General features: G+C 40.1%; 1 protein-coding gene across 8 annotated transcripts in view; it reads right to left on the reverse strand.

Moving 5' to 3' along the window:
- TADA2A (transcriptional adaptor 2A) overlaps positions 1–25,838 on the reverse strand; it is a 49,372-nt gene that overhangs the window by 15,118 nt on the left and 8,416 nt on the right. For 5 of the 8 annotated variants that reach the window (XM_045889335.3, XM_045889334.3, XM_045889333.3 and 2 more), the window contains 7 exons: positions 25,167–25,273; positions 23,870–23,929; positions 14,049–14,140; positions 11,966–12,123; positions 10,625–10,713; positions 9,229–9,301; positions 343–406 (listed from right to left, as the gene is read on the reverse strand). In XM_045889335.3, coding sequence (XP_045745291.1) covers positions 343–406; positions 9,229–9,301; positions 10,625–10,713; positions 11,966–12,123; positions 14,049–14,140; positions 23,870–23,929; positions 25,167–25,273 — 643 coding nt within the window. The remainder of the gene's footprint in view (positions 1–342; positions 407–9,228; positions 9,302–10,624; positions 10,714–11,965; positions 12,124–14,048; positions 14,141–23,869; positions 23,930–25,166; positions 25,274–25,838) is intronic. The other 3 variants (XM_064582809.1, XM_064582812.1, XM_045889336.3) reach the window with 2 other exon arrangements.

Below are 25,838 nucleotides of genomic sequence, written 5' to 3' on the forward strand. Positions count from 1 at the left end.
TTCTCATAAAAAATGAGCAGTTAGAATGAAAGCATTAAAAAAAAGCGTAACAATTTGATAACACCTTGAATTTATCTTGTTCCTTTTTTCCTTAAAACAGTGCACCCATATTATTCAATGGTCATCATAACATAAAGAAAGGGTAAGAAAGAGGAGGTAAAAAAACAAACAAAAAAAGGACAAGTATTATTATCCGCATTTGACAGATGGAAAAATTAAGGACCAAGGAAGATAAGTGTCTTCCTCAAGGTCACAAGACAAGCCACAGCTAGAATGTACTATGGGCTATATGTGGTCAATAGTCCATACCTGAAAGAAGGCTGGATGGTTTTCTATACTTACTTTTTTCGCCTTTGTCTCTCCTTTAACCTGGAATGGTAGATATCTACTACAGCCATCTTCAGAGCTATAAACAAACACATACACACACATAGATATAAAGCCAAGACAAAAATAAATCTTTTATCCGAATGGTCTTAAACCTTGAACCTCATATTGCTAACTATTCCACACTCACTGGTCTAGGCACTTTGTCTCTTGGAAACAAAAATATCCTAGGATACTGAATTTCTTTGTCAGTAAATTACAGTGAAGATCTTTTTTCCTATGTATCTGTTTGTATGGCATTACCCAATAGATAACAATTTCTGCTTTCTACTGAACAGCTCTTTTGGCCATGCCTTGTTATGCATATTACTAGGTTTCATATAATGGGAGTCTGAACTTTGGTCATACACGGGCTAGAAATCGCATCTATTAGAGTAGTCATAAAAATGAATATTGACTGGGGTTATAACCTCACAGGAGTAAGTTCAGGAGACAATATCAAAAAAGACTGATATGAATAAGGTGCAGCAGAGACATTTTCCCAGAGTAGCACTTTTCAGTTGTGGAGCAACAACTATTTAGGGGATAGTTTTGCATGCAGTAGTGAAAAGTTCCACTAACTGGCCTAACAACCCCAAAGCTATGTTCTGCTTTGTTGCGCATGTTCCAATCCTTTCCTGGCTTTAGCCTCATGTTAAAGACACAGGGAATTAGGAGAAAACAGTCAGCAGATGGCAAAAGGTTTCATCAATTCAATAGTTCTGGTTCTCTTTCTTTCCCTGGCCAATTTTTCCAGCTTCAGAGTTCCTCAGGGTTCTGTTCTCATCTTTCTTTTCACCCCTCACCTTATTCCTATAAACTCATCCACTCCTATGGTTCCAAGTACATCAAAATATATAATCTCAAACTCAGATATTTATTTTAAGCTCCAGACCCTATCTGGATATCTCTACTCCCATAGTCCTCAGTTACAAATTTGTACTTTACCTCTTTCCCAAAACTCTGTTGTCCAAGACAGAAATCAGCCTGACTCTCCCTCCCCTCCCTCCATATCCAGTCAGTGAGTCTTACCTATACTGAAGGCTTCAGTCTGTCTCGAATTCATCTCTTCCTCTTTGTCCCTAACCCTATTCCTTAGCTCGGGTATCTTGTCTCACCTAGATCACTGCATGTACTTTTTAGTAACTCCAGTCTATCTTATTCTAATTCAACCCTTCAAATGGTACCAGGGTAATGTTTTTAAGCATTATCTGATGGTGTATTTCCCCTGCTGACAATTTTTCCAGTGGCTTCCCATCCACTTACAGGAGTTCAAACCCTCACATATTATACAGAACTCCTTATTGCCTTGAATCTCCCTATCTTCCCAGTTTCGTTTCCTACCATTCCTTCATATGCCCTATACACCATGCAGGCAAAACAATCTGCCCTCGCTCACAGAGCTGCTAAGTACAGAGCAGGGATCCAAACCCAGTTTGATTCTAGAGCCTTGGAGTAGCAGAGACACTGAAATTGCCCAACATGTTTACTTTGTGAGAGTAGAGAAATCTGGCTTAACTAAAAATGAAATGAGTGTTTAAAAAAAAAACAAACTCAGAAGTAAACAACTCCCACAGGCTTTTTATAATCTGAAGACCCTCTGAAGTTAAGAAATAAAGACCAACCGTTAACAGCTCTAGAAGAAACTGAAGACTACTTGACTTGGCACTGTGCAACACAAACCATTCTTAACTATAATCCATGGATTCTGAAGGAACTTTTTTTTAAAGATTTTATTTATTTATTTGAGAGAAAGAGAGAGAGGGAGAGAGAGCACAAGTGGGGGGAGGAGGGGCAGAGGGAGAGGGAGAAGCAGACTCCCAGCCAAGTGGGGAGCCCGATGCCCGATGTGGGGCTCGATCCTAGGACCCTGGGATCATGACCTGAGCCGAAGGCAGACCCTTAATGACTGAGCCACCCAGGCACCTGGATTCTGAAGGAATCTTAAAATTTAATGATTTCAGTAGATTCTGGAACTATCTTAGTAACTTGTTATCCCCTTAGGCTTTGTGTAAGTTGAGAGTTTGATGGGTTTTGTTTTAATTACTGAATGTAGTCACAGAAGAAAGAGGCTCTAGAGCACAACATAATGACCTGACACGTGTCCTTTGAAAAACTAAAATATACTATTCAGATGGTAGGTAATAAAATTTAACACACCAGCCGTGCAGCCAAGAATTTATTGTGTATGACAATCACGTCTTCCAGGTTAGTGAGCTTCACTGAACCAAAATAGAGCCTAGAGCCTCTGTAATACTGATAAACAAAAAAGGCAATATAATCTCATTGCTCATCAGAAGGATGTGAGATACAAATTCAAGTTTAACCCATGGGGGCAATAAGTCAACACAGATTTGCATGTTCTCCTAGAATAACTTTTAAACGTTGTTTTCAAACACGTTCTTATTTGAAACGGACAAGTTAGGTCAGCTTTAGCTGAACCTCTTCTCCCTATTCTACCTCAGCTACCTTTTCCTGTAGTAGTCTCTGAGGGTACCTCCGTGGAATAATTTGAAACCCATACTTTTGCTTCCTGAAACTAGATTTTAAGGCAGGAAAAAAAATGCAACCAATCAAGTAAGAGAACAGTACACAATGGCTCGTTACAATCACGAATTTCTTTCAGTATATAAAACAACAAAAGTTGAGTAATGTACAATTCTGAGGCAGTGTCAATATGGTATTCCTGACAAGATAATAAATTCTGGATACTCCATGCTGACTCATTACTGTGCATCTCACTGCTACCTGGTCTCAGGACAGTCTCAGATTAAAAGGAAGAAATACCAAAATCTAACATGTGGGGCTATGAACAGATGCACTATATATGTATGTAACTTCAATCACTGGGAAATGACCAGGAATACTTTATCTAGGCCATTCTGCCTTGAGTCTGAGATAAAAATAACAAATTCTAACTGGATGATCTGAAGAGGTAAGTGGATGCATTACTTTTTAAAGTTTAAGTATAAAGAAAAAAGTATTAGTTACTACAGATTTTCTTTGTTCATTTCTAATAAGTTCAAAATTTTATTTATCTAAAGATTTTATTCAGGGGTGCCTGGGTGGCTCAGTCAGTTAAATGTCTGCCTTCAGCTCAGGTCATGATCCCAGGATCCTGGGATTAAGCTTTGGGCTCCCTGCTCAGTGGGGAGTCTGCTTCTCCCTCTCCCCGCCCCCCTGCTCTCTCACTATTGCTGTCAAATAAATAAAAATAAATTTTTAATAAATCTTTAATAAAGAGAGAGAGAGAGTGCACGCATAAGCAGGGGGAGCAGGAGAGGGAGAAGCAGGCTCCCTGCTGAGCAAGGAGCCCGATGTGGGGCTCGATCCCAGGACCCTGGAGATCATGACCTGAGCCGAAGGCAGCTGCTTAACTGGCTGAGCCACCCAGACGATCCAGTAAGTTCAAAAAGTTAAACAACACTGCTTTATTTTTCCTCACAACCATCCACAGATAAAAATAATTCAATAATATCAGATTCAAGATTTAAGGCAATGGTTTTCAAACTTTTTTTTAGGTAGAACTCTTTCTATAAGTGAGCTCTTTCTTGATGTAGAGGGTTGTTCCATATAAAAGCCCAGGTATCATGAAATACCCCACTGCTTTCTAACACCCTGCTGTAGTTTGATAAGCTCTAGACTGCTGTGCTGGTGGAGATGCACTTGATATCCCTGTGTGGTGGAACAGGCAGGTACGAATAGGGAGGAGAGGATGTGTCTCTAACCAAACACAAGTTTTACAGTGGACTCTAACTCTTTTTCATATGAGAAACAGAATTAGGCAGTCAACAGTTCAAGGCAGGAGAAGCAAAAAAAGGAGGGGAAAAAAAGCTACGGACACAGTTAACACACAGCTGAGTACTTATCACATTCCAAGCTCTTTCTGGGTCTTATCTTATTTACCTACCCAAACAAGATGAATTCAATAGGAAAAAAAACGACTTGCAGATCTAGTGGAAATTATTGCTAATTCTGAAAACATATTTCTGTAATCTTTTTTTTTTTTAAGATTTTATTTATTTGAGAGAGAGAATGAGAGAGAGAGCAGGAGAGGGTGGAGGGTCAGAGGGACAAGCAGACTCCCCGCCGAGCAGGGAGCCCGATGCGGGACTTGATCCTGGGACTCCAGGATCATGACCTGAGCCAAAGGCAGTCGCTTAACCAACTGAGCCACCCAGGCGCCCATACTTCTGTAATCTTTCTAAGATATTAACTTATCAGGTTGTTTCCTGAGATTTGTGTGGGAATGACTTAATTAACACAGAAAAAAAAAAAAAAAACTGAAGAGACTACAAAAAAAAAAATCTATCGATACTGACAACTGGTTTCACTGCTTGATCACTTCAATAGTTTGGACTGTGCAACTGGCTCTGGAGAACAAAGGGAAGGAAAGGCACACACAGAAACAAATGGGAGAACTGGAATTCTCCCAGAGGAAAATGCGTATTTGGAAGCCGACTCTTTTCTTTGCACTCAGATAGCAGCAACTGATTATAAAGTCTTAACTGCATGAATAACCCAGGGAGGACCACAGCACAGCAGGTAGAACAGAAATGAGAAGGCAGACACTGAAAGAATGGGAATCACAGGTTCACATTCTACTTAAAGTGACTGGAAGTTCCAGGAAAGCAGGCAAACAAAGAACCAGAGATTATAAACAAACCAACCAAAACCACCCATAACCTATTCACTCCTGAAATCTCAGCTTTGGGGGAAGAATTGTCTCCCTGTGATTACACTGGGGACTGATAATAAAGTTTCTAAACGGCTGGCCTTAAAATATTTCAAGAAGTGGGCATAAGTCAGAGGCAGTTCCTTCCCACTGCAGTGTATTTCTAACATTGTTCAAAATAGCTGGCAACATGTCTCTGTTTTCCTGACAGAAGGCACTTACTGCTTGCTTGGCAAGAAAGCCAACTCAGAGACCTTAACTGCAGGGAAGCCAATCAAAATCCCTATTGCAACCACACAAGCACAAACCTGTGACTCAGGTATTCCCCAGAAGCAAAGCTTTTTAAAAGTCATTTCCCCCAAAAGCTTTTGGTCAAGATGTACACAATTAATTCTGGGACGGAAAGAAGATGATGGGACCTAATGGTTAAAGTCAGCAAGTAGGAAGCCATAGTTACTTAAGTCCTTTGTGCACTTTCTTGAATGTAAAGTGGGAAAATATCTACCCCTACTTCTCAGCAATGTGGTTAAGCTATAGAAGATAACAAATGTGAGATTTCACAAACACACACAAAAAAACCCAGCAATAAAAATGCAAGGTTGTAAAGATGATAAATATTGTACAGTATTAACAACATAGATTCTGGAGATGGCTCTGTCACTAGCAGGTTATATGACCTTAGGCAAGTTACTTGATATTTCCATTCTTCAGTTTCCTCATCTATAAAACAGAGATGTGGATGATGATGACAATAATGCCAAGCTCATAGAGTTTTGTGAGGATTAAATGAGGTCACGTGTGAAGGGCATAGAATGGTACCTAGCAAACAGTAAAGGCTGTATGTATAAGCTATTATTACTAACAGCATTTATGTCTAAAATGTCCTAAGCATAAAACTTTACATGCTTTATATGCCTTTAAAGGGAAGGGTACTGCCAATAGGTAGCTAAGTATACACAGTGACAAGGCTGGACCTCTAATCTACTAACCATTCAATTATCTAAAGGCTGACAATATGAGCCAAAGAAGAGAAAAAAGGAAAAAAAAAAAAAAGGTGGGGGAGTATCCATGCCTGGCCAAGAAATTGTGCTGAAATTAGTTTTCCAAATAGAGGAAGAGTAATCTGTCCTAATGGGCAACCCTATGAAGTGTTGAAAACACCAACCCAACACATAGGAAGGAGCGCACAACACCTGTTGCTTGCCTAGGTTATAGGACAGCAATGATTAGAAGATGCTGCACTCAGGGTTTTAGAACCTGTGAAACTCTGGGAAAGGGGATTCCACAAATCGAGGAGCGGTTTTCCCAAATGGAAGCACACTGGGGAGAGATGGCCCACAGGAAAAAGGAACACCACTATGCATCTACACTGAGATCCCAAACATACCAGGACACAGGAGAATGCCAAGTTATGAGTCTTCTGCGTCACTCTTTCTGAGCCAATAATTTCTGCTTATTTCAATAAATACATGGTGGGGTCATTTAGGGATCCCAGAACTTCCTTATTTTCTTCCTCAGACACTGCTGCACTTGCAGTATCCTTTCCAGGCCCATTCTGAAAGCCTCTGGTATGGCTGGAATGCAATCAATTATCCCTCCACTGTATCCCAGGCCTCTATAATGGACCATTCAAACCCATCATATTAGACAAATTCCATGAATCATAGCAAAAATTTTGGGTGAGGAAAAGAGCTTGGTGGCTTCAGCCCTGGGATGGAATATAAAACCCAGCCAGTTTGTTTCCTTGCCGTAGTTATATAAGTGAGGGAACATAAAAGGAATGTTATTAACGCTCAGTAATATTAAGAGTATAATGTTGTAATGGAATGGTAATAACACCAATCTCAATTACATATTATCTTCATTGGAGACATTCACACTCTGACTAATCAGTGTTACCCCTCCTTTACTGGCAGTGGACATACACAGAAAAAAAAAAACCCAGCAAGCAAGATTGCAAAGACTTGCCCAAGATCACACAATGACTGAGAAGTAGGCCTGAAGTAGAATCAGTGTCCTAATTTGCACAAAATATGTGCCCCTCTCTCTGTTCTAGGTGTGCTCAGAAAGCTCCTTCTCATTCCTTCCTGTCTCTGGCAAGAAAACCTCTTGCCACTGGGAGTGGGCTCCCAGTCCCTCCCCTTCACTGGGTATTCTGCAAGAAAGTGCTCGGCTCAGGGGCTCGGGGGCCATACATACCACACTGGACAGTGGATCATGCAGCCAGAGGAGCTAAATAAGAACTCTAGACCATAAACAAAGCCTCCTTTTGTGGCACCAGCAAGTCATCCCTTTGATCTCAAGCACAGCTAAACCTCTTTCAAATGTCAACATCTTTTAAAAGGCACCCATCTGAGTATCTTATAGTTTGCCACTAAGACAGGGACGGAAAAGTGAGGCAGGGCTGATTATTTGCATTCTGTTAAAGCTGCTTATTGTAACAGTCAGTAACTGATGCTTCGATTCTAGCTCAAATTAACTAGAATCAAGGGACTTACAAGGCTGTAGAAATTGCAGGAAGAACACAAACTAAAGTATGTTCTAGGTTTGAAATGCTAACTGAAACAAAAACTGCTAATCAATAGCTTCTTTCTGATTTTTTTTCCTGTTGCCCCTACTTAGTTACAGAAAGGACCACAGTGTACCAGAAGAAATTGCAAATCTTGCTTCTACAAAGAATGAAGAGTGAAATTAAATACCCACCATTACCACAGTTTTCTTGATAATGTTGAGGCTAAAGAATGAAGACCTTGGGAAGAAGTGATCTGGCAAGTCTCTGACATAGTTGAGCCATTATTGACGTGGAAAATCCTGACTTTCAAAAGTTGGTTATTTTTGAACAGTATCTAAAAGGGTGATATTTATGGAGCTACTTTTTTTTTTTGCATTCTGAATAAGAAAGATGCAAGTCAGGAACAATAGCATTTTAATTAAAGCTGGTGTGACTGACAAATACTGAGCAGCAATCTGCACACTGCAGTTGGGGAACACCCCCAGAGGGGGGAAAGAGCAGCACGCAAGTTACTGGGCTGGAAAGGAAGAGACTGAAGTGGAAGACTGAACAAATACAGTCTATCTAGTGAATGCTCGAGTAGTTTGCTTTCAAGCTTTCCTCTTTTAGTGCCATCTGCGTCACCTCCACTTTCCTTAAAGTCGTGTGGGAGAAAAAGGGCGGAATGAAATTTTGCGAAGAAAACAGCTCAAGAAATATGTCGACAGTAAATCCTGAAGGTAAAATTTTTAAGAGGACTCTTTCTCTGTCCCAGATCTGGTGTAACGAATGCCTAAATAGCTCCTGTATGGAGAGCAGAATCAAGTGCCCTTTTCAGTGACAGAGTATCAGTTAATGTAATATGCAAGCTTGATTTGCAATTCCACAAGGATTCTCCTTGCCTTTCCTGCCTGGGATATAGATTTAAGAGAAACAATGAAGACGCTGTTTGGGAAATGCGGGAGAATCCAAGGAGTCATTGCTCACCTATTGTATCACATTCAATTCTAGACTAAAATGAAAGAAGATTGGGGATTATTTTAAATAGGTAGTTCAATGTAAATGGAAAGAGGGGGAAGAAAAGAGATTCAATGGAAGTCTTAACCCCCCACTTTTAAGAGCCCTGCTGACATTAACTACTTATGTTATAACACAAGAATGGACATAAATTCTTAGAGGGCTCATCTTAGGTGAGAATTCAGAAGTGCTGAAAATTCAACAGTACTGAGAAACAAGAAATTCCCAAGCTTGGTCTAAAAACCCTTGAAGAACTTCCATTCTTTTTCCCTGCTAAGAGAAATTTGGGGTAACAAATTATGGTGAACATCTAGCATCATCAGTTGCTACTGAAGTTCCCAAGGTGTTCACACTGACTCCCTTCCTTCTAAGGAGGCAGTGAGAGCCATTCAACCAACTACCTCATTATAGGCTTATCTCAGTCAAAAGAAAGATCACACAGTCCAATACTGGAATACCAACCACCATTACATGATCCATTCTCACCCTCATCACAAATGATCTTTTTCATGTGGTCAAAACACAACAACAGGTAAACGCAGCAACTTACCCCACCAAGTTTTGAGTCCCATAAAGGCAGGGAACATGTTTTATTCATCCTTTTATTCATTCCTAGCACCCAACACAGTGTCACCACACACTTTACAACTGATAAAAACGTGCTGAAATAAAATGTTACCATGTAAAATGTCCGAGTCATCTTCAACAAAATCGATGTCTCTCAAGTCCCATTCTGCGTAATTGTCAAACTCCTGTTTGGGGAAAAAAATTCCCACCCCAAACCCATCAGCTTTGAGTAATGCCTTCACAGTAGCCATGCTTTAGAAGCAAACAGAAAAGAAACAAACACTTGTTAAAAAGTACTGAATGGAGTAGTACATGGTCAGGAAACTACTATAAGAAAGAAGAAGTCACAGGAAAAAGCTGGAGAGGCTTTCAGGCAGTAGAGACAGCAAAAATATGAGAAAGTTACGAGTCCAGGAATAAAGCCAAACCTAGGTTCTAAAAATTAAAAGTAATCTGTTCATAAAATCTAAACTGAGAAATCTAACTCTGAATAGACCATCAAGTATTTAGATAAGAACACTGTCTACATTAATTCATTTACCTTTTTACTACCTTTTGAGGCTCTATTTATTTGATTTTGCTTATATAGTTGAATGGGTAGATTTGTTCATATTCGACTCAATGAGTACAATTTGTGGGAGCAGCGTCTACAGGGTAGCTCCAAAGTATCAGCTGCCATGAACAAAATGATGACCTGTATGTGGCTGGCAAAATTATTGTATTTTGCTAAACTTTCAAATTATCTCCAGGAGCGTTGTCATTGAAGTAGTGTTCCATGATTCATTGTTTGTGCATAACACCCAGTGCTCCATGCAGAACGTGCCCTCTTTAATACCCATCACCAGGCTAACCCATCCTCCCACCCCCCTCCCCTCTAGAACCCTCAGTTTGTTTTTCAGAGTCCATCGTCTCTCATGGTTTGTCTACCCCTCCGATTTCCCCCGCTTCAAGGGAATATACAGTTTTTATACACATTCATCATGCTTTATGTATTTGTGAATACACAACAGGGATCAGCAAACTATAGTCTATGGACAAATTTCAGCCCACTGCTTATTTTGTAAATAAAGTTTTATTGGAGCACAGGCATGTTTGTTTGTTTACACATTATTTATGTTGCTTTTGCACAGTAATGGCAGTTTAGTTGTGACAGAGACTTTATGGTCTACAAAAAATATCTACTGTCTGGTCCTTAAAGGAAAGTTTGCCAACCCCTGATATTGTACAACTTTGAAATGCCCGAAGGGTGGAATGAGAACCAGACCACAGAAACCCCATATCTATTAAGTGAGAGCCAACATCTTTGCAACTTAAGAAATAGGTTCTTGGTGTGTAAAACTACATTTCATATGTGAAAATGTCATGAATGAGAAAAGACACTCAAATGAAAAAATGTGGCTGCCTAAGGCCCTATAAATTACAGAGCCTCGAAAATCTGTTTTTAGTGGTATGGAACCTATAAGTAAGAGATATAAGCCTCATGTGAAACAAAAACAAGTTTCTCCTACCTCGATGAAATCTGCTCGAGCTGGCATGTATCCTGCCATGTCCCGAGAAAGCAAGGAGTCAAAGGTAGGTCGGGGAGGGTCATCTGTAGCTGGAAGAATTTAGGTTCTTAGTTAGTTAATAAAATATTGGCATGAAAAAGTAACAGAGAAATAGTCGTCATTTACACTCTGAAATATTTTTGTTTGGAAAAAAAAGTGTCTGAGAGAATAAATAAAATTCAAAACATTTTTATAAAGGGAAAAGTGAGAAAGATAAAATATTACGGAAACAGACTGAATTCTTAAAAAGGAAACTAAGACTTAGGAAATTCTCTAAATAAAATGGGGAGATTCCTTCGATTTGTGCTTTCTTAACGTAATAGAAAACCAAGGATCTTCTCTTTAATATTACAGAACATAAGTATTTACCCTGTCTGCTTCAGTTTCCTTACCCCTTACGACCAATATCAATTTACAAATCTCACCCAACGGAGCAAAAAAATCCCACAGGATTTGGAAGTTAGCTGGAATTGAGTCCCAGCTCTAATATCCTCTAGTCCCATGAAGCACAAATTATTTAACCTTTCTGAATCTGTTTCCTCACGTATAAAGCAAAAGCACTTGCTCTCCCTATCTCACTGGGTTGCTATGAGGAACAATTGATCTAATGGATTTGAAAATAAAATGCTACCACCCAAAGTGTTTTCCAAATAGGTATCATCAGGCTTTGAGTTAGTCGGCTATGAAACTGTTTCTACAGAGTCTGAGGAAAGGGGCGGGGAGGGGTGGTGGTGAAGAAGACATTCATATCTCATTATTTGTGCTTCTGGGAGTCATTCAGCAAAGATGTCCATTTATAAGTCATCATGGTTTTGTTTTGTTAGAAGACCCATGAGTCCCTTAGCCACATGAGATAAAAAAAAAAAAAGCTCGCTATTACTACCATAACTAAGTGAACTAAAATAACAAGCTGCTTCTTGGACTCAACACTGGGATGATTAATTAAAATGAATCAAATACTGGACTCCCGTAAGTAACTAATAACATCTAGAATCGTAAACCCTCCAAAGCAGCGAAGCTTGGTTCAATTTGGACATCTCATCCGCAGAAGCATTAAAGCTGGCGGATATGTTCACAAGCCTCAGAGTGGGTGGGACTACACACTGTTTCTGGGCACCGGGATTTCCGGTGCAGGACTTCAACCCCTCTTTTCCCCATTACAGCCCTGACTCTCAGCAACTGCCAAGCCAACTCCTCCCATCTTCCCTAAGCTCTTCAGCTGCCCAAACCACTGTTCATCTGCTACAGCAACAGGGCCGGAGGGTGAGCTCAGCACCTCTTGGCAACACGGGAGGCACTTACACTGAAATGGTATGGCTGTGTCAGCAGTTTTCGCCTCCTCCGCGTGCTTCAGGTTCAGCAGGGTAGATGCAAACAGAGGGTTATTGATGAAATGCTTCATATAGTGCTTCTCACACTCTTCCTTGGTCTTGGTGCACATCTGATTGGCTACATCCTGCCTAGAGGATCGTGAGAAGAGAAAGCTCTGACCATTTATACAGAGTGGTCAAAACATGGTTTGTTCTTTCCATAGTTTAAGTCCCAGCTCAGTAAATGTCTGGAATTTGACACCTCCAAACCAATATCATGGAGATATCAGCTGAACGATGAGAGAAACATAAGCCTAATACTGGTGTAATCTGATGTGCCAAATCAGATTCTATTCCAAGAGATAGAAATAAGATCCGAAAAGCGCTTTCCTTTCCACCAAAAGCAAGGAAGATCACTAGAAAATCTGTAAATTTCCGTGTGAGCTAGGCCTCAGGAAAAGAATTGCTATAATAAACCACTTCAGAACACTCAAAATGTACATAAGTACAGTTTCATTATTCGCATCATGTTTTATAGTTTACAGAACACTTCACATCAACAAACATTTCTTTACTAGAGTGCCCATGATAGGCTAAGCACTAAGCTAGAAACATTCACAACATAACTGAAGTTAGCCCTAGTATTATCCATGTAGTGTTGAGTACTTACTAGCTCAGTTTCACAGATGAAAAAGAGGCCCAAAGAGATTAAGAAACTTGCTTGAGAAAATAAAACATGTAAGTGCACAAAGCCAGAATCTGTACTTCAGACCTGACTCCTAAGCCCAGATGGTGGAGGAGTAGAGATGGAAGCTCTCCAAGTTCCCTCTTGACCTCTCTCCTCTACAGTACTTAACCTGCCCATCTGCTAAGGTATCATTATGCTCTGCTTCGTGTACTCCAATCATCCCTACATACATTTTGATTTCCCTACTGGATTATAAGCTTCTTGAGGGCAGGATACATGTCAAAATTTTTATCCCTACCACCCTCACCACCAAGTTTAGTGTCTTACTCACAGTTGACAGAGAAACAATAGTCTTTTTTTGTGTAGTCTTTACCAAGAGGGAAGGGGAACAGGGAGGATTAGTCCATTTTGGAACATCAGAAAGGCAAGCAAAAAAATGAAAAACTAGGCCCAAGATGATTAGCAAGCTCCTCACAAGTGATCACTTTTTTCTGTTTTCTTTGGTATTCCCCATAGTACACAATATTTTATGATGCTTACTAAATGCTGAATAAATACAAGCAAAATGTGAACTGAACTCAAGTTTCCTTCTGCAGGGCCCCGGACGCAATGGAGGTAGCACAGTATTTTCTATGGCTATTGGGATAGATTACTGACACTAGTAAGTCAGGACAGGGAGGATCTAGTTAGGAGTCCTTCACTAATAAGCTATGTGATCATGAGAAATGATCTTAACTCCCTAAGCTTCAGATTCTTCATGAACGAAATATAATTTAATAATGTCCCTACTATCTATTTTGCAAAAGGAAATCATCAGTGTGAAAGTATTCCCAAAAGGTAAATGTGAAAGTGGTAACATCATTATTAGGTGGCATTGCCTCGTAGGGCAACAGCAATGAATGCTGTTCAGTTCTGCCAAGCTTTGACTTATCTGCAAGCTAAAAACAGGGAATGCGAGTAACAGGTCTCCCAAACTCGAGCCTTAAGTAAGCTATGGCCATCTACCTAAAGTCTGACTCACTTAAATGATAAGGGTATCTACAGTCAAGAAAAATTCCTAAAATCAGAAGGGAGCAATAACTAATAAGTCTAAACTTCCCCAGTATTCAGAAAGAAATAACCAACCTTCCCCGTCTTGATATATCCAAAGTGGCCTTTTAGAGCTGCCCAGTCATGGACAACTAAACATACCATATCTCTGTGAGGCATTTCAGCCACTGAAAATAATATGCAGAATGGAAGAGGACATATCTCTAAGTCATGGGTCAAGAGAAAAGTAACACATAGCCCCAAACTCCTCTTTCTGAGGCTCCTCTCTTTACCCTTCAACAGCACCTTCCTCTCTGAGCCCACTAGGGCAGGACAACCCTTAACACCAAGCTCTTACCAATTTCCAAAGCCACAGTCCATCACAGCTTCTAAAAGGGCCATTTCTTCTTGAGCAGTCCAGCTGGGGTCAAGAACAGGAAAATCTGAGGTCTAAGGGGGAAAAAATTTTGCCTAAGAACAGATGTAGAAATGGAACCCAGCAACCTGAAATGTAATGCTAATTCATACTTAAATGACTGTCATTCTCATGGTTTTGAGAGGTACCTAAAGTATATTCTTATTAGTTGTCCATCTCTCCCACTTCTATTTCCACCATTAACTACAAGAGTCTCCAACAAACATTATCACTCAGAAGTGCCATGTAACTCATGTAGACATATATATTTTGGAAGATTTTATTTAATTAATTAGAGAGAGAAAGAGTGAGCAAGCAGAGGGAATGGCAGAGGGAGAGGGAGAGAGAGAATCTCAAGCAGACTCCACGCCAAGTGTGGAGCCCAACACGGGGCTTGATCCCATGATCCTGAGATCATGACCCGAGCCGAAATGAAGAGTTGGACTCTTAATTCACTGAGCCACCCAGGCACTCCAAAGTATTTTTTAAACTTAGCACAAAGGTAGAGATAAATATTATAGTATGTTCCCACTTAGCTAAGAAAGAAGGCAATACAAATATGTGTATATTTATGCTTTTTTAAACAGAAGAATAAACGATGTATTTTAAAAAATGGTTACTTATGGGGAAGGGAGGGACAGAAGCTAAACCTCTCTGAATATTCCTTGTTTGGTACATCTAACTTTGAAATATAAATATTGTACATTAACTACTAAATTTAAAATCCTAAGAGTCAAAAGCAAAATGTAACAAATAAACCTATGAATTAATTTTAAGGCATAATCACAGAAAGAAAATATCCCACATGACTTTAAAACACAGTGATTTGATTATAAATCTCTAGTAGAATACATCTCAGAAGAAAAACGAATTGCTGGGGCACCTGGGTGGCTCAGTCATTAAGCGTCTGACTTTGGCTCAGGTCATGATCCCAGGGTCCTGGGATCGAGCCCCGCATGGGGCTCCCTGCTCAGCGGGAAGCCTGCTTCTCCCTCTCTCATTCCCCCTGTTTGTATTCCCTCTCTCGCTGTCTCTCTCTCTCTGTCAAATAAATAAAAATCTTTAAAAAAAACAAAAGAAAAATGAACTGCCAAAAAAAAAAAAACTTAACACTGTTTTCAGGAGTGCTGGTATAGTTATTCTGAGGTTATTATGTGCAGATGTGTTATGGGGTAAAGCAAGTAAGAAACTGTGGTGGTGTCATTGGGCAGTGGGATTTCTGGCTTGGGGTTTAGAAAGATATAGATATAAGATCTATGCTTATATAAAAACCTTATAGTCTTATATTTGAATTGAAAGTTTTAGTATGAACTTACAATGGACTTTGTCTCAAAAGAATAATTTCCTAACACTGTTCAGTGAAAAAGTCTAGAAATGACAACCAACCCAGTAGCAATGAACACTTCTAATGCCCAGTATGCAGTCACTAAATAACTATTTCCCACTAAGGAAACAGGGCTCTTTGAAGAAAGACCTGAATCTAGGTTCGAGTAAGAAAATGTACCAGATGAGACTAGAACATTTTGTCATAATGGAAAGCAAAGAGGTTCTCAAAGCCAGTGAGGGTCATGTCAAAAGGATTCAGAGGCCAACTTGTAGAGGCTCCCACTAACCAAAGATGGAGCATTTTGAGCATTAACAAGGATAATAACTGCAAAGGACTGAAATACATAAAATCTTCTAAATATTTAGAGGATGCCAGGGAACCAACTCATATTTTCAAGATTAGTAAATAAAGGGAAATAATCAGGTATTTTATCCTGCCTTTCCTGTATAAACTTTACCTCAGGGTGACCACAGAGATGAGACATTTCTTTTTATAGAATTATATTTATTTTTTTAAAGATTTTATTTATTTATTTGACAGAGATATAGTGAAAAAGGAAACACAAGCAGGAGGAGTGGGAGGGGGAGAAGCAGGCTTCCTGCAGAGCAGGGAGCCCGATGCAGGGCCCGATCCCAGGACCCTGTGATCATGACCCGAGTTGAAGGCCTAACGCTTAACGACTGAACCACCCAGGTGCTCTAGAATTATTTTAACTCATAAATCAAAATGAGTTCTGGGGGGCACTTGGGTGGCTCAGTCGCTTAAGCGTCTGACTCTGGATTTGACTCATGATCTCAGAGTTGTGGGATCGAGCCCCATGTCGGGCTCTGCGCTGAGCATGGAGCCTGCTTAAGATTCTCTCTCTCCCTCCCCATCTCCCTCTGCCCCTCTCCCCTCCCTGCTCCCTTATCATGCATGTATTTTCTCTTAAAAAAAAAGAGTGCTAGTGCTAAGGTTAAAAGATAACTATTTTGCAATCCCTGATGAACAGATCTACACAATGATCATAAATGAATCTGGTACAGCTGCTATATGTCACTACCAATTTATAGAAAACACAGAAGACCGAAGCAAAATTCACACTCTACTAATATATGTAAGACAGAGAACTCATGTTTTTTAAAAATCAAATAACTATAAGAAACAAGAGAAAGAGTGAGGGAAGGGGGACAGGGAGAGTGGAACACCCACAGAACAGAATACATGTAAGAAGCAACCAACTGGAATGTATGGACCTTATTTGTATCCCAATTAAAATAAACTGTAAAAGTAAAAAAAAAATTATGATACCACTACACTCATGAAACCCACTAGCACAGCTAAAATGAAGAAACCAACAATATCAAAAGTTTGCAAGCACGTGGAACAATTAGAACTCTCATTCATTGCTGGCATAGGTGTAAAATACTACAGCCACTTAGGACACTTGATAGTTTCTTAAAAGTTAAATATAAATAATCACTTATTCTATGGCCTCGCAATTCCACTCCTAAGTATTTATCCAAGGACAAAAAACGTGTGTCCACAGAAAGCCTTATACAGGAAAAGTTCATAACAGCTTGATTCGTAATAGCATAAAACTAGGCAAAGCCCAGGTGTCCATCAACAGGAGAATGAATAATGTTATATTCATACCACAGAATATTACTCAGTAACAAAAAGGAATGAACTACTATACATAACATGAATACATCTCAAAAACATGCTGAAAGAAACCAGAAACAAGAGTACATGCAGTATGAATCCATTTATATGCAGTTCTAGAATATGCAAAACTGATCTATGGTGATAAAAATCAGAACAGGAATTATTTTCAGGGGTAGAGAAGGGAGCAGAGATATTTTTAAAAAGCTTTTATGACATGACTGGGGAATAAAGAAGAGTGACTTGAATTAAATTTTAGAGAGATCTAGTAAAACATTTATAGATGAAATAAGACGTCTGGGGGATTTGCTTCAAAATAATCTGGAGAAGTGGGGGTTTAGATGAAACAAGATAAGCTAGGAGTTGATAATTTTAAGAGCTAGTAACAAGTATATGGGACTTCATTACACTATACGTGGTAGTTGGGTTACAATGGTAGCCCCCATTAACTTCTAGAATTCACATCCTGGTGTAGTCCTGTCCCGTTTAATATGGGCTGGACCTGTGACTTGCTTAAGGCCTGGCAGCTTCCATTTTTGTGGTTTTGGGAGCCCTGAACCACCACCATGTAAGAAACCTAGCCTCCTTGCTAGAAAGACCATGTGGAGAGGCCGTGCCGGGGGGGCGGCTAAGGTTCCCTGGAGAAGAACCAGACAGTTAAAATGTTCCTGCTGGGGGCACCTGGATGGCTCAGTGAGTTAAGTAGCCAACTCTTGGTTTCGGCTCAGGTCATGATCTCAGGGTTGTGAGATCAAGCCCCGCATTGGGCTCTGTGCTCAGCACGGAGTCTGCTTCAGATACTCTCTCCCTCTGCCTCCAGCTTGTAGGCTTTCTCTCTCAAATAAATAAAACCATTAAAAAAAAAAATGTTCCAGGTGTCTCCCAACCAATTCAAGCCATTCTGAGGTACCAGAGGTGTGAAAAAAGCCCTGTGGACTTCTAACCTCCGCACATCATGTGGGCATGAAAGCCACCCTCACCGTGCCCAATCTGAATTCCTGACCTGTAGAACTATGGGAGACAATAAAATAGTTGGTATTTTAAGCCACAATGTTTTGAAGTAGCTATCAGGCAGCAACAAATAACGAAAACACCATTCTATTTTAGGGTAAAAATAAAATTTTGTTTTTTCGAAATTTTCTGTAAGTTATTTTAAAAAGGTGACAGGAGAGGTCTCCAGATTACACAGGCATTTAGATTGTTATACCGGGGCACCTGGGTGGCTCAGTCATTAAGTGTCTGCCTTCGGCTCAGGTCATGATCCCAGGGTCCTGGGATCAAGCCCCACATCGGGCCCCTGCTCTGCGGGGAGCCTGCTTCTCCCTCTCTCACTCCCCCTGCTTGTGTTCCCTCTCTCACTGTGTCTCTCTCTGTCAAATAAATAAATAAAACCTTTAAAAAAAAATTGTTATACCTTTTGTTGATGACCAAAAAAAAAAAAAATCTGTGATTTATGAAATTACACTGCTAATAAGCAACACATTTTTACCTGAGTACATACTATGAATAGGCCCAGCATATGAGGTACCATGAGATCCAAAAGAGAAGTCTATGTCATATATTGTCTCTGTCTATATTCATAATAATCTGGCAAATAGCACAAATACATATAAATATGAAAACTCATAGTTGAAGAGCTTATGTTATTTCTAAAACTACTTTAGGAAATTAATTAGTCCTCACCAACTTTACTGTGAGATAAACAAGAAAGACTTTCTACACCAAAAAATAAATGGGCATAAGGGAGTTTTTCTTAAAGTTGAATCAGTGTTATTCAATTCCTGGACCCAATCTCAGCCTTACTAACCAGAATCTTTTTTTTTTTTTTTTAAGATTTTATTTATTTGTTTGACAGAGAGAGACACAGCGAGAGGGAACACAAGCAGGAGGAGTGGGAGAGGGAGAAGCAGGCCTCCTGCAGAGCAGGGAGCCCGATGTGGGGCTCGATCCCAGGACCCTGGGATCATGACCTGAGCCGAAGGCAGACGCTCAACGACTGAGCCACCCAGGCGTCCCTAACCAGAATCTTTAAGAGTAGGGCCTAGGAATCTACAATTTTAAGAAGCTCCCAGGTAATTCTTAGGCACTAAAGTTTTAAAATCACTGGGTGTGGCAGAAAGAGGTGCCTTGACTTGTTCAAGGTTCTAAGAATTATAAGACAAAAATAGGCATAGAGCTCAGAAATCCTGATTAATGCACCACCCACCACAGCATGAGTAACTTCCAAAAATACAGTGCTATGAGATGACAAAAGTACGAAAACCCATTTAAAGTTTTCTGTGGCTTCATATGCAAAAAAAAAAAAAAAAAAAAAAAATCAAGTTTCTAGTGGCTTCATGTCTAGAAAGCCAAAATTTGGTCATCATTCCTACAGAAGGAAAGATTCTTCTTTTCCTTATCTGGGAATAGATAAGATTGGCAGGAAAAAAGAGAGTATCAGTAACCCCCCAAAACTCCCCAAAGTAAAGGACAAAATTCCGAAATGTGTTTGTATGGGTGTTGAATATGTGAGAAAAGGATGATGTAATCAGAAGACTTAATTGCCTTGGAGTGAAACTTAGTGCCTTCAGCATTATGCGGAAGGCATGGTGCCCAGAACAGATAGAACACAGCTCAGTTTTCCTACAGTGGATAACCATCAATCTACCCAGCCTATATTGAATTATCCCATAAGGAACTGTGGAAACAATTTAAAGGAAAAAATCTGTGTTCTGGTTCTAGGCATGTTTGTGTGAATTTGGAAAGAATAAACCAGTTTTCTGAAGATCTGCTATGTTGGTGAAATGAACTCAAAGTCATGGATACTTTGACCACATTTCCCCAACCCTTCATTTATTTTGCAGTTGACAAGAGAAAAAAAAGTTATTCATATGAAAAGACGTTTCACATCATATCTTATCAGAGAAATGTCAATTAAAACAAGAGATGCCACTATACGTCTATCAGAATCGCCAAGATGCAGAACACTGATGTCAGTGCTGGTGGGAAATGCAAAATGGTATAGCCACTTTGGAAGACAAGTTTGGCAGTTTCTTACAGAACTAAACAACCTTATCACGTGATCAGCAATTGCACTCCTTAGTATTTACCCAAAGGAGCTGAAAACTTATGTCCACAGAAACACCTGCACATGGATGTTTATAACAGCTTTATTCATAATTGCCAAAACTTGGAAGCAAGCAAGATGTCTTTCAGTAGGTGGATGGATAAACTGTGGTATGTCCAAACAATGGAATATTATTTACTGCTAAAAGAAATGACCAATCAAAAGCCATGAAAAGACATGGAGAAAACTTAAATAAATATTACCAAGTGAAAGAAGCAAATGTGAAAAGATTACATACTGCATGACTCCAATTATATGACATTCTGGGAAAAGCAAAACTATGGGGACTGTAAAAAGATCAGTAGTTGCCAGAGGTTGGGGGTCGGGGGCAGGGGGGGAGATGGATGAACAGGCAAGGCACAGAGGATTTTTAGGGCCATGAAACTACTCTGTAAGATACTATAATGGTGGATACATGACATTATATATTTGTATAAACCTACAGAATGTGTAACACCAAGAATCAATTCTGATGTAAATGTGAACTCTGGATGATAATGAGGTGTCAATGTAGGTTCATCAGTTATAGTATAAATGTACCACTTTCGTGGGGGATGTTGTTAATGGGAGAGACTATGCATGTGTTCGGGCAGAAGATATAGGGGAAATCTCTGTACTTTCTATTCAATTTCGCTGCAAACCTATAATTGCTCTATAAAATAAAGTCTAGGGGCACCTGGGTGGCTCAGTCGTTAAGCGTCTGCCTTCAGCTCACGTCATGATCCCAGGGTCCTGGGATCAAGCCCCACATCGGGCTCCCTGCTCGGTGGGAAGCCTGCTTTTCCCTCTCCCACTCCCCCTGCTTGTGTTCCCTCTCTCGCTGTGTCTCTGTCAAATAAATAAATAAAATCTTTAAAAAAAATAAAATAAAGTCTAATATAAAAATATCTTATTCCAAATCTTATAACTAGTGGAGAAACTTTAAGACTGAAGGTGTTTAGACAGAAGTTGGGGAAGGCTAGTCAGTTGGCTGCCAAGAACTCTTAGTAAGGAGCATTTTCTTTAATTATGGACCAGGATCTGACTCTCAGCATTATAGGCCCAGAAACTCATCTTAAACAGGACCCCACAAATAATCAGACTCAGAAATGCTAATTCACCCTTTCTAAACTTTTTTTTTTTTTAAGATTTTTTTAATTTATTTTTCAACAGAGAGAGAGATAGCGAGAGAGGTAACACAAGAAGGGGGAGCAGGAGAGGGAGAAGCAGGCTTCCCAGCGAGCAGGGAGCCCGATGCGGAGCTCGATCCCAGGACCCTGGGATCATGACCTGAGCTGAAGGCAGACGCTCAACGACTGAGCCACCCAGGCGCCCCCTTTCTAAACTTTTTAAAGAGACTGAGGTAGATACATTATGGCACTATGGTAGGCAGAATTCCAAAGATGCACCCCCCTCTCCCCCCAAGATTCCTGTCCCCTGATTATTCAATCAAATAGTAACTAGATATTGCTGTGAGGGGACTCTGCTGATGGGATTAAGGCACTAATCAGCTGACCTTAAAATAGGGAGAGCAGCGTAGATAATTTGGGTGGGTCTAACGTAATCACACAAGCCTTTAAAAGTAGAAGAGGGAGGTAAGAGAGGGGCATTTGACTGGCTTAGTCAGAAGAACATGTGACTCTTGATCTCAGGGTCATGAGTTTGAGCCCCATGTTGGGTGTAGAGATTACTTAAATAAAATTTCCTTTAGTTTATTTTTTTAAAGATTATTTATTTATTTGACACAAAGAGAGAAAGCACAAGTAGGCAGAGGGAGAGGGAGAAGCAGACTCCCCGCTGAGAAGAGAGCCCCGATATGGGGCTGGATCCCAGGACCCTGGGATCATGATCTGCGAAGGCAGACACTTAAGACGACTGAGCCACCCAGGAGCTCCAATAAAATCTCCTTTAAAGAAGAAGAAGGGGTGCACCTGGGTGGCTCAATAGGTTAAGTGTCTGCCTTAGGCTCAGGTCGTGGTCTCACGGTCCTGGGACTGAGCCCCAAATCGGATTCCCTGCTCAGCAGGGAGTCTGCTTCTCCCTCTCACTCTGCCTGCCGCTCCCCACTGCTTGTGCTCTATCAAATAAATGAATAAAGTCTTAAAGAAAAAAAAGAAAAGAAAAAAAGAAGGGAGGCAGGAGATTCAGCACAGAGGAAGCAGGAGAGGTCAAAAAGACTCCAGGCATTTTTTATCAATCACCTTCAAGAACTCCTGGACACTGCTAGCTTTGAACATGGGGAAAGGGAGGTCTCAAGAGGCTGAGAGCAAGCCCTGGCCAACAGCCAATAAGGGAAGAGTGGCACCAGTCCTACAACCTCAAGGTGGAGAATTCTTCAACCTGAATGAGAATAGCAGCAGATTGGAAGCAGACTCTCTCCCAGGGCCTCTAGATAAAAGCCCAGGCTAGCAACACCTTCATTTTGACATTATGGAATCTGCAGCAAACCAGGTGAGCCTAATGGTCTTCTGACCTACAAAATTGTGAGACAATAAATTTGTGTTATCTTACACCACTTAATTTTTGATAATTTGGTATAGAAGCAACAGAAAACTAATACAAGTATAAATGGATTAATTCACAATGTGAAATTATTACTGTTAAGATGCCCAGCCAGTATTCTTTCCTGTAAAAAAAAACAAAAACAAGAAACCAAAAAAACTGAATGGGAGGCCAAATGTAAGAAAACTACTTGGTGAATTGTTATTTTCTGATAACTGACAAAACTATCTTGACGAAGATGTATACACCTGCCAAACAGACCAGATATTCATTTTGGCTTATCAGAGTGCCCACTCCTCTGGCTAGAGCTTGAAAGGGACACTCCCAACGTCTGCCTCTCATTCCTTCTTTAGAGGTGGCAATATAATCAATCAGGTCCCAGCCAAGTTTTATTCTGGCCTATAAGCCAGTCTGTCATATCATTCACTCAATGTTCATTTTATAACTTCACTCTCAGAGGGTTAACTAATCTCCCCAAGGTAGGAGGAGGGAGTGCCAGACGTAAACTTCACCACTGCCCACATGAACCACATAGTAAGATCATTAGCCCCAAAACAGCAACAACACATTTACTATATGTTTATCAGTGAACCTAAAACGCAGTGTACCTCTTATCCTTACATCAGTAAATCTCAAAGTACTTTTTTTTTTTAATCTTTAGAATTTTTTAAAGTAAACTCTACCCCCAACATGGGGCTTGAACTCATAACCCTGAAGTCAAGAGTCACACACTTTTCTGACTGAGCCAGCCAGGCGCCCCTCAAATTCCTTCCAAGTTTGAAACAAAAATCAGAGTATAAAATGATTTTTAGACTTAAATGCCTTAGTAGATCCATAAAACCCTAAAACACTTACTAGGAAATGATTACCTAATTCAGAAGAGGAGGAGGGCGCCTGGGTGGCTCAGTTGGTTAAGCGACTGCCTTTGGCTCAGGTCATGATCCTGGAGTCCCGGGATCGAGTCCCACATCAGGCTCCCTGCTCAGCAGGGGGTCTGCTTCTCCCTCTGCCCTCTTCCCTCTCATGCTTTCTGTCTCTCATTCTCTCTCTCAAATAAATAAATAAAATCTTAAAAAAAAAAAAAAGATTTAAAAAAAGAAGAGGAGGAAAGAAAAGGGAAGGAGATACTTGGAGATGAAGAAAAACAGAAATCCCCAGTACAACACTTGACAAATGAATGGAAATTCCCTGCAACTTCACCATTACCATGATCTCATAAGTATGATCACTCTGATGTTTCTTGTACTCAAATCCTCGAGTGAAACACTGCAAAAGAAAGGAAAAGTAAGTTACCAAAAAGCTACTTTTTGAAATGCTTTCTTATAGGATAAAAGATGGTTTGGGGGTGCTCTACTCTTACTATGAGTTTTTAAGAATTCATTTAATCTTGTCTGCAGCCGCAAGAGGATGGTTACATACCTGATCACAGCTCTTCAGTGGCCCTCACAGAGGAAAAAATAATCTGAAAAGAAGACTTTTTCCGAGGACTTCGCCTCTTTTGATAAGAGCATAAGCCCTGGAATCAGACTGAGTAAATTTGAATCCTGGCTCCAAACCTAAAGTTTCTAAGTTAAAAATTTTAGGCAATTCTAAGACAGGTATTTTTTTATTTTAAAACTCCAAAATGAGGATTCATCTTATAATAAAAAGTATATTACAACTTCCATCAGCCATTTATCATTTCTAAAATTGGGATGCTTCTTATAATCAATAGCATCTTGGATCCAATAACATATGGTATTTGCTGTGTGACCTTGAGCAAATTACTTAAACTCTCTTTGCCTGAGTTTCCTCTATAAAATGGGGATGCTAATCATACCTACTTCATAGGGTTATAGTGATGAACTAAAGGTTAATTCACGTAAATTACTCAAAAGAGTGCCCAACAACAAAGGAAGCACTTGTAATTAGTATTATTACTATCATCATCCACAGAATGATTTGTTCCGTTTGTCACCTGCCCAAAGATCACGCTTCAATAACAGCATCATAGGTGCTATCAAAAGGAATAATCCTCCAATTCTGTTTCCTATAGTCCCAATACTTTTTTTTTTTTTTGAAGGTTTTTATTTATTTGACACAGAGAGAGAGAGAACACAGGCAGGAGGAGTGGGAAAGGGAGAAACAGGCTCCCCACCGAGCAGGGAGCCCGATGTGGGGCTCGATCCCAGGGCTCTGAGATCATGACCCAACCTGAAGGCAGAGAGAGGTCTGAGCCTCTGACTGAGCCACCCAGGCACCCCTGTAGTCCCAATACTTTAAACCTACTGGCAAAAACAGTGTTGAGCATTAGGTTGATATAGAGATGCAGAATATTCAACAGTCTGTGTCATCCATCTGCTCTGTTCCCCAACTTTTCACTGGTAAAATGCGTAATGGAAGACCAAGTAGAAGGAATAGATTTAACAAGGTATGGTTCTTCTGAGTCTTTGATAGTCATCTCTGAATTTACTATATCCATAAAACTAGGCCAGGAGAGGCAAGCCTCTCCTTAATGAGTTACCTGTAAGCAGAGGAAAAAAGGAGGTGGCCCACATTCAGCACACTTGATATAAGGCTCCATGAGGTAGGAGGAGCAGCTGCGGCAAGGTGGCTTATCAGAGGGATCATCTAGAACAAAAAGGACAATCTATCAGCTTCAAAACATGTTATGATTACCAAAGTGCAAGGTGAAAATCTGCAAACAACTACACAGGTGGTGAGCTGTGTGGAAGACTCAGCTCGTCTTGGAGACAAGATGAGCTCATTCTAAATAAGAAAAATCAAAAATCACGTTCCTTTTTCTCTGAAGGCAGCTTTGTTCCTTCCTATAGTAGTATCTACTACTATAAACAGCATTTAAGCAGATATGACCCCTAGAGAAATTTACCAGCATAAGCTTTCCCTCCTAGTTATTTTTCCAGGAGAGAAAATGTCACATACTTACACAACACACATACATATTTTTAGATAAAGCAAATCTGACAAAATGTTAATGATTGTTGAATGTAGGGAGTGGCCAACCGTACTGCTCTTTCAACTTTTCTGTAAGTTTGCAAATTTTCATAGTAAGAAGTTGGGGTGAAAAACTCCTTTAAGTATCTGTTTTGTGATATACTACTTTACATCTGAGTTAAGATTTAAACCCAGGAAAGCTCCCTTTCTCCCATGGTAAGCAGAGCACAGCTCACCTTCT

The sequence above is a fragment of the Mirounga angustirostris genome, unplaced genomic scaffold (assembly GCF_029215605.1).
Source record: "Mirounga angustirostris isolate CCGP_5_RB_7025 unplaced genomic scaffold, mMirAng1.0.hap1 SCAF_17, whole genome shotgun sequence".
NCBI classification, from domain to species: domain Eukaryota; kingdom Metazoa; phylum Chordata; class Mammalia; order Carnivora; family Phocidae; genus Mirounga; species Mirounga angustirostris.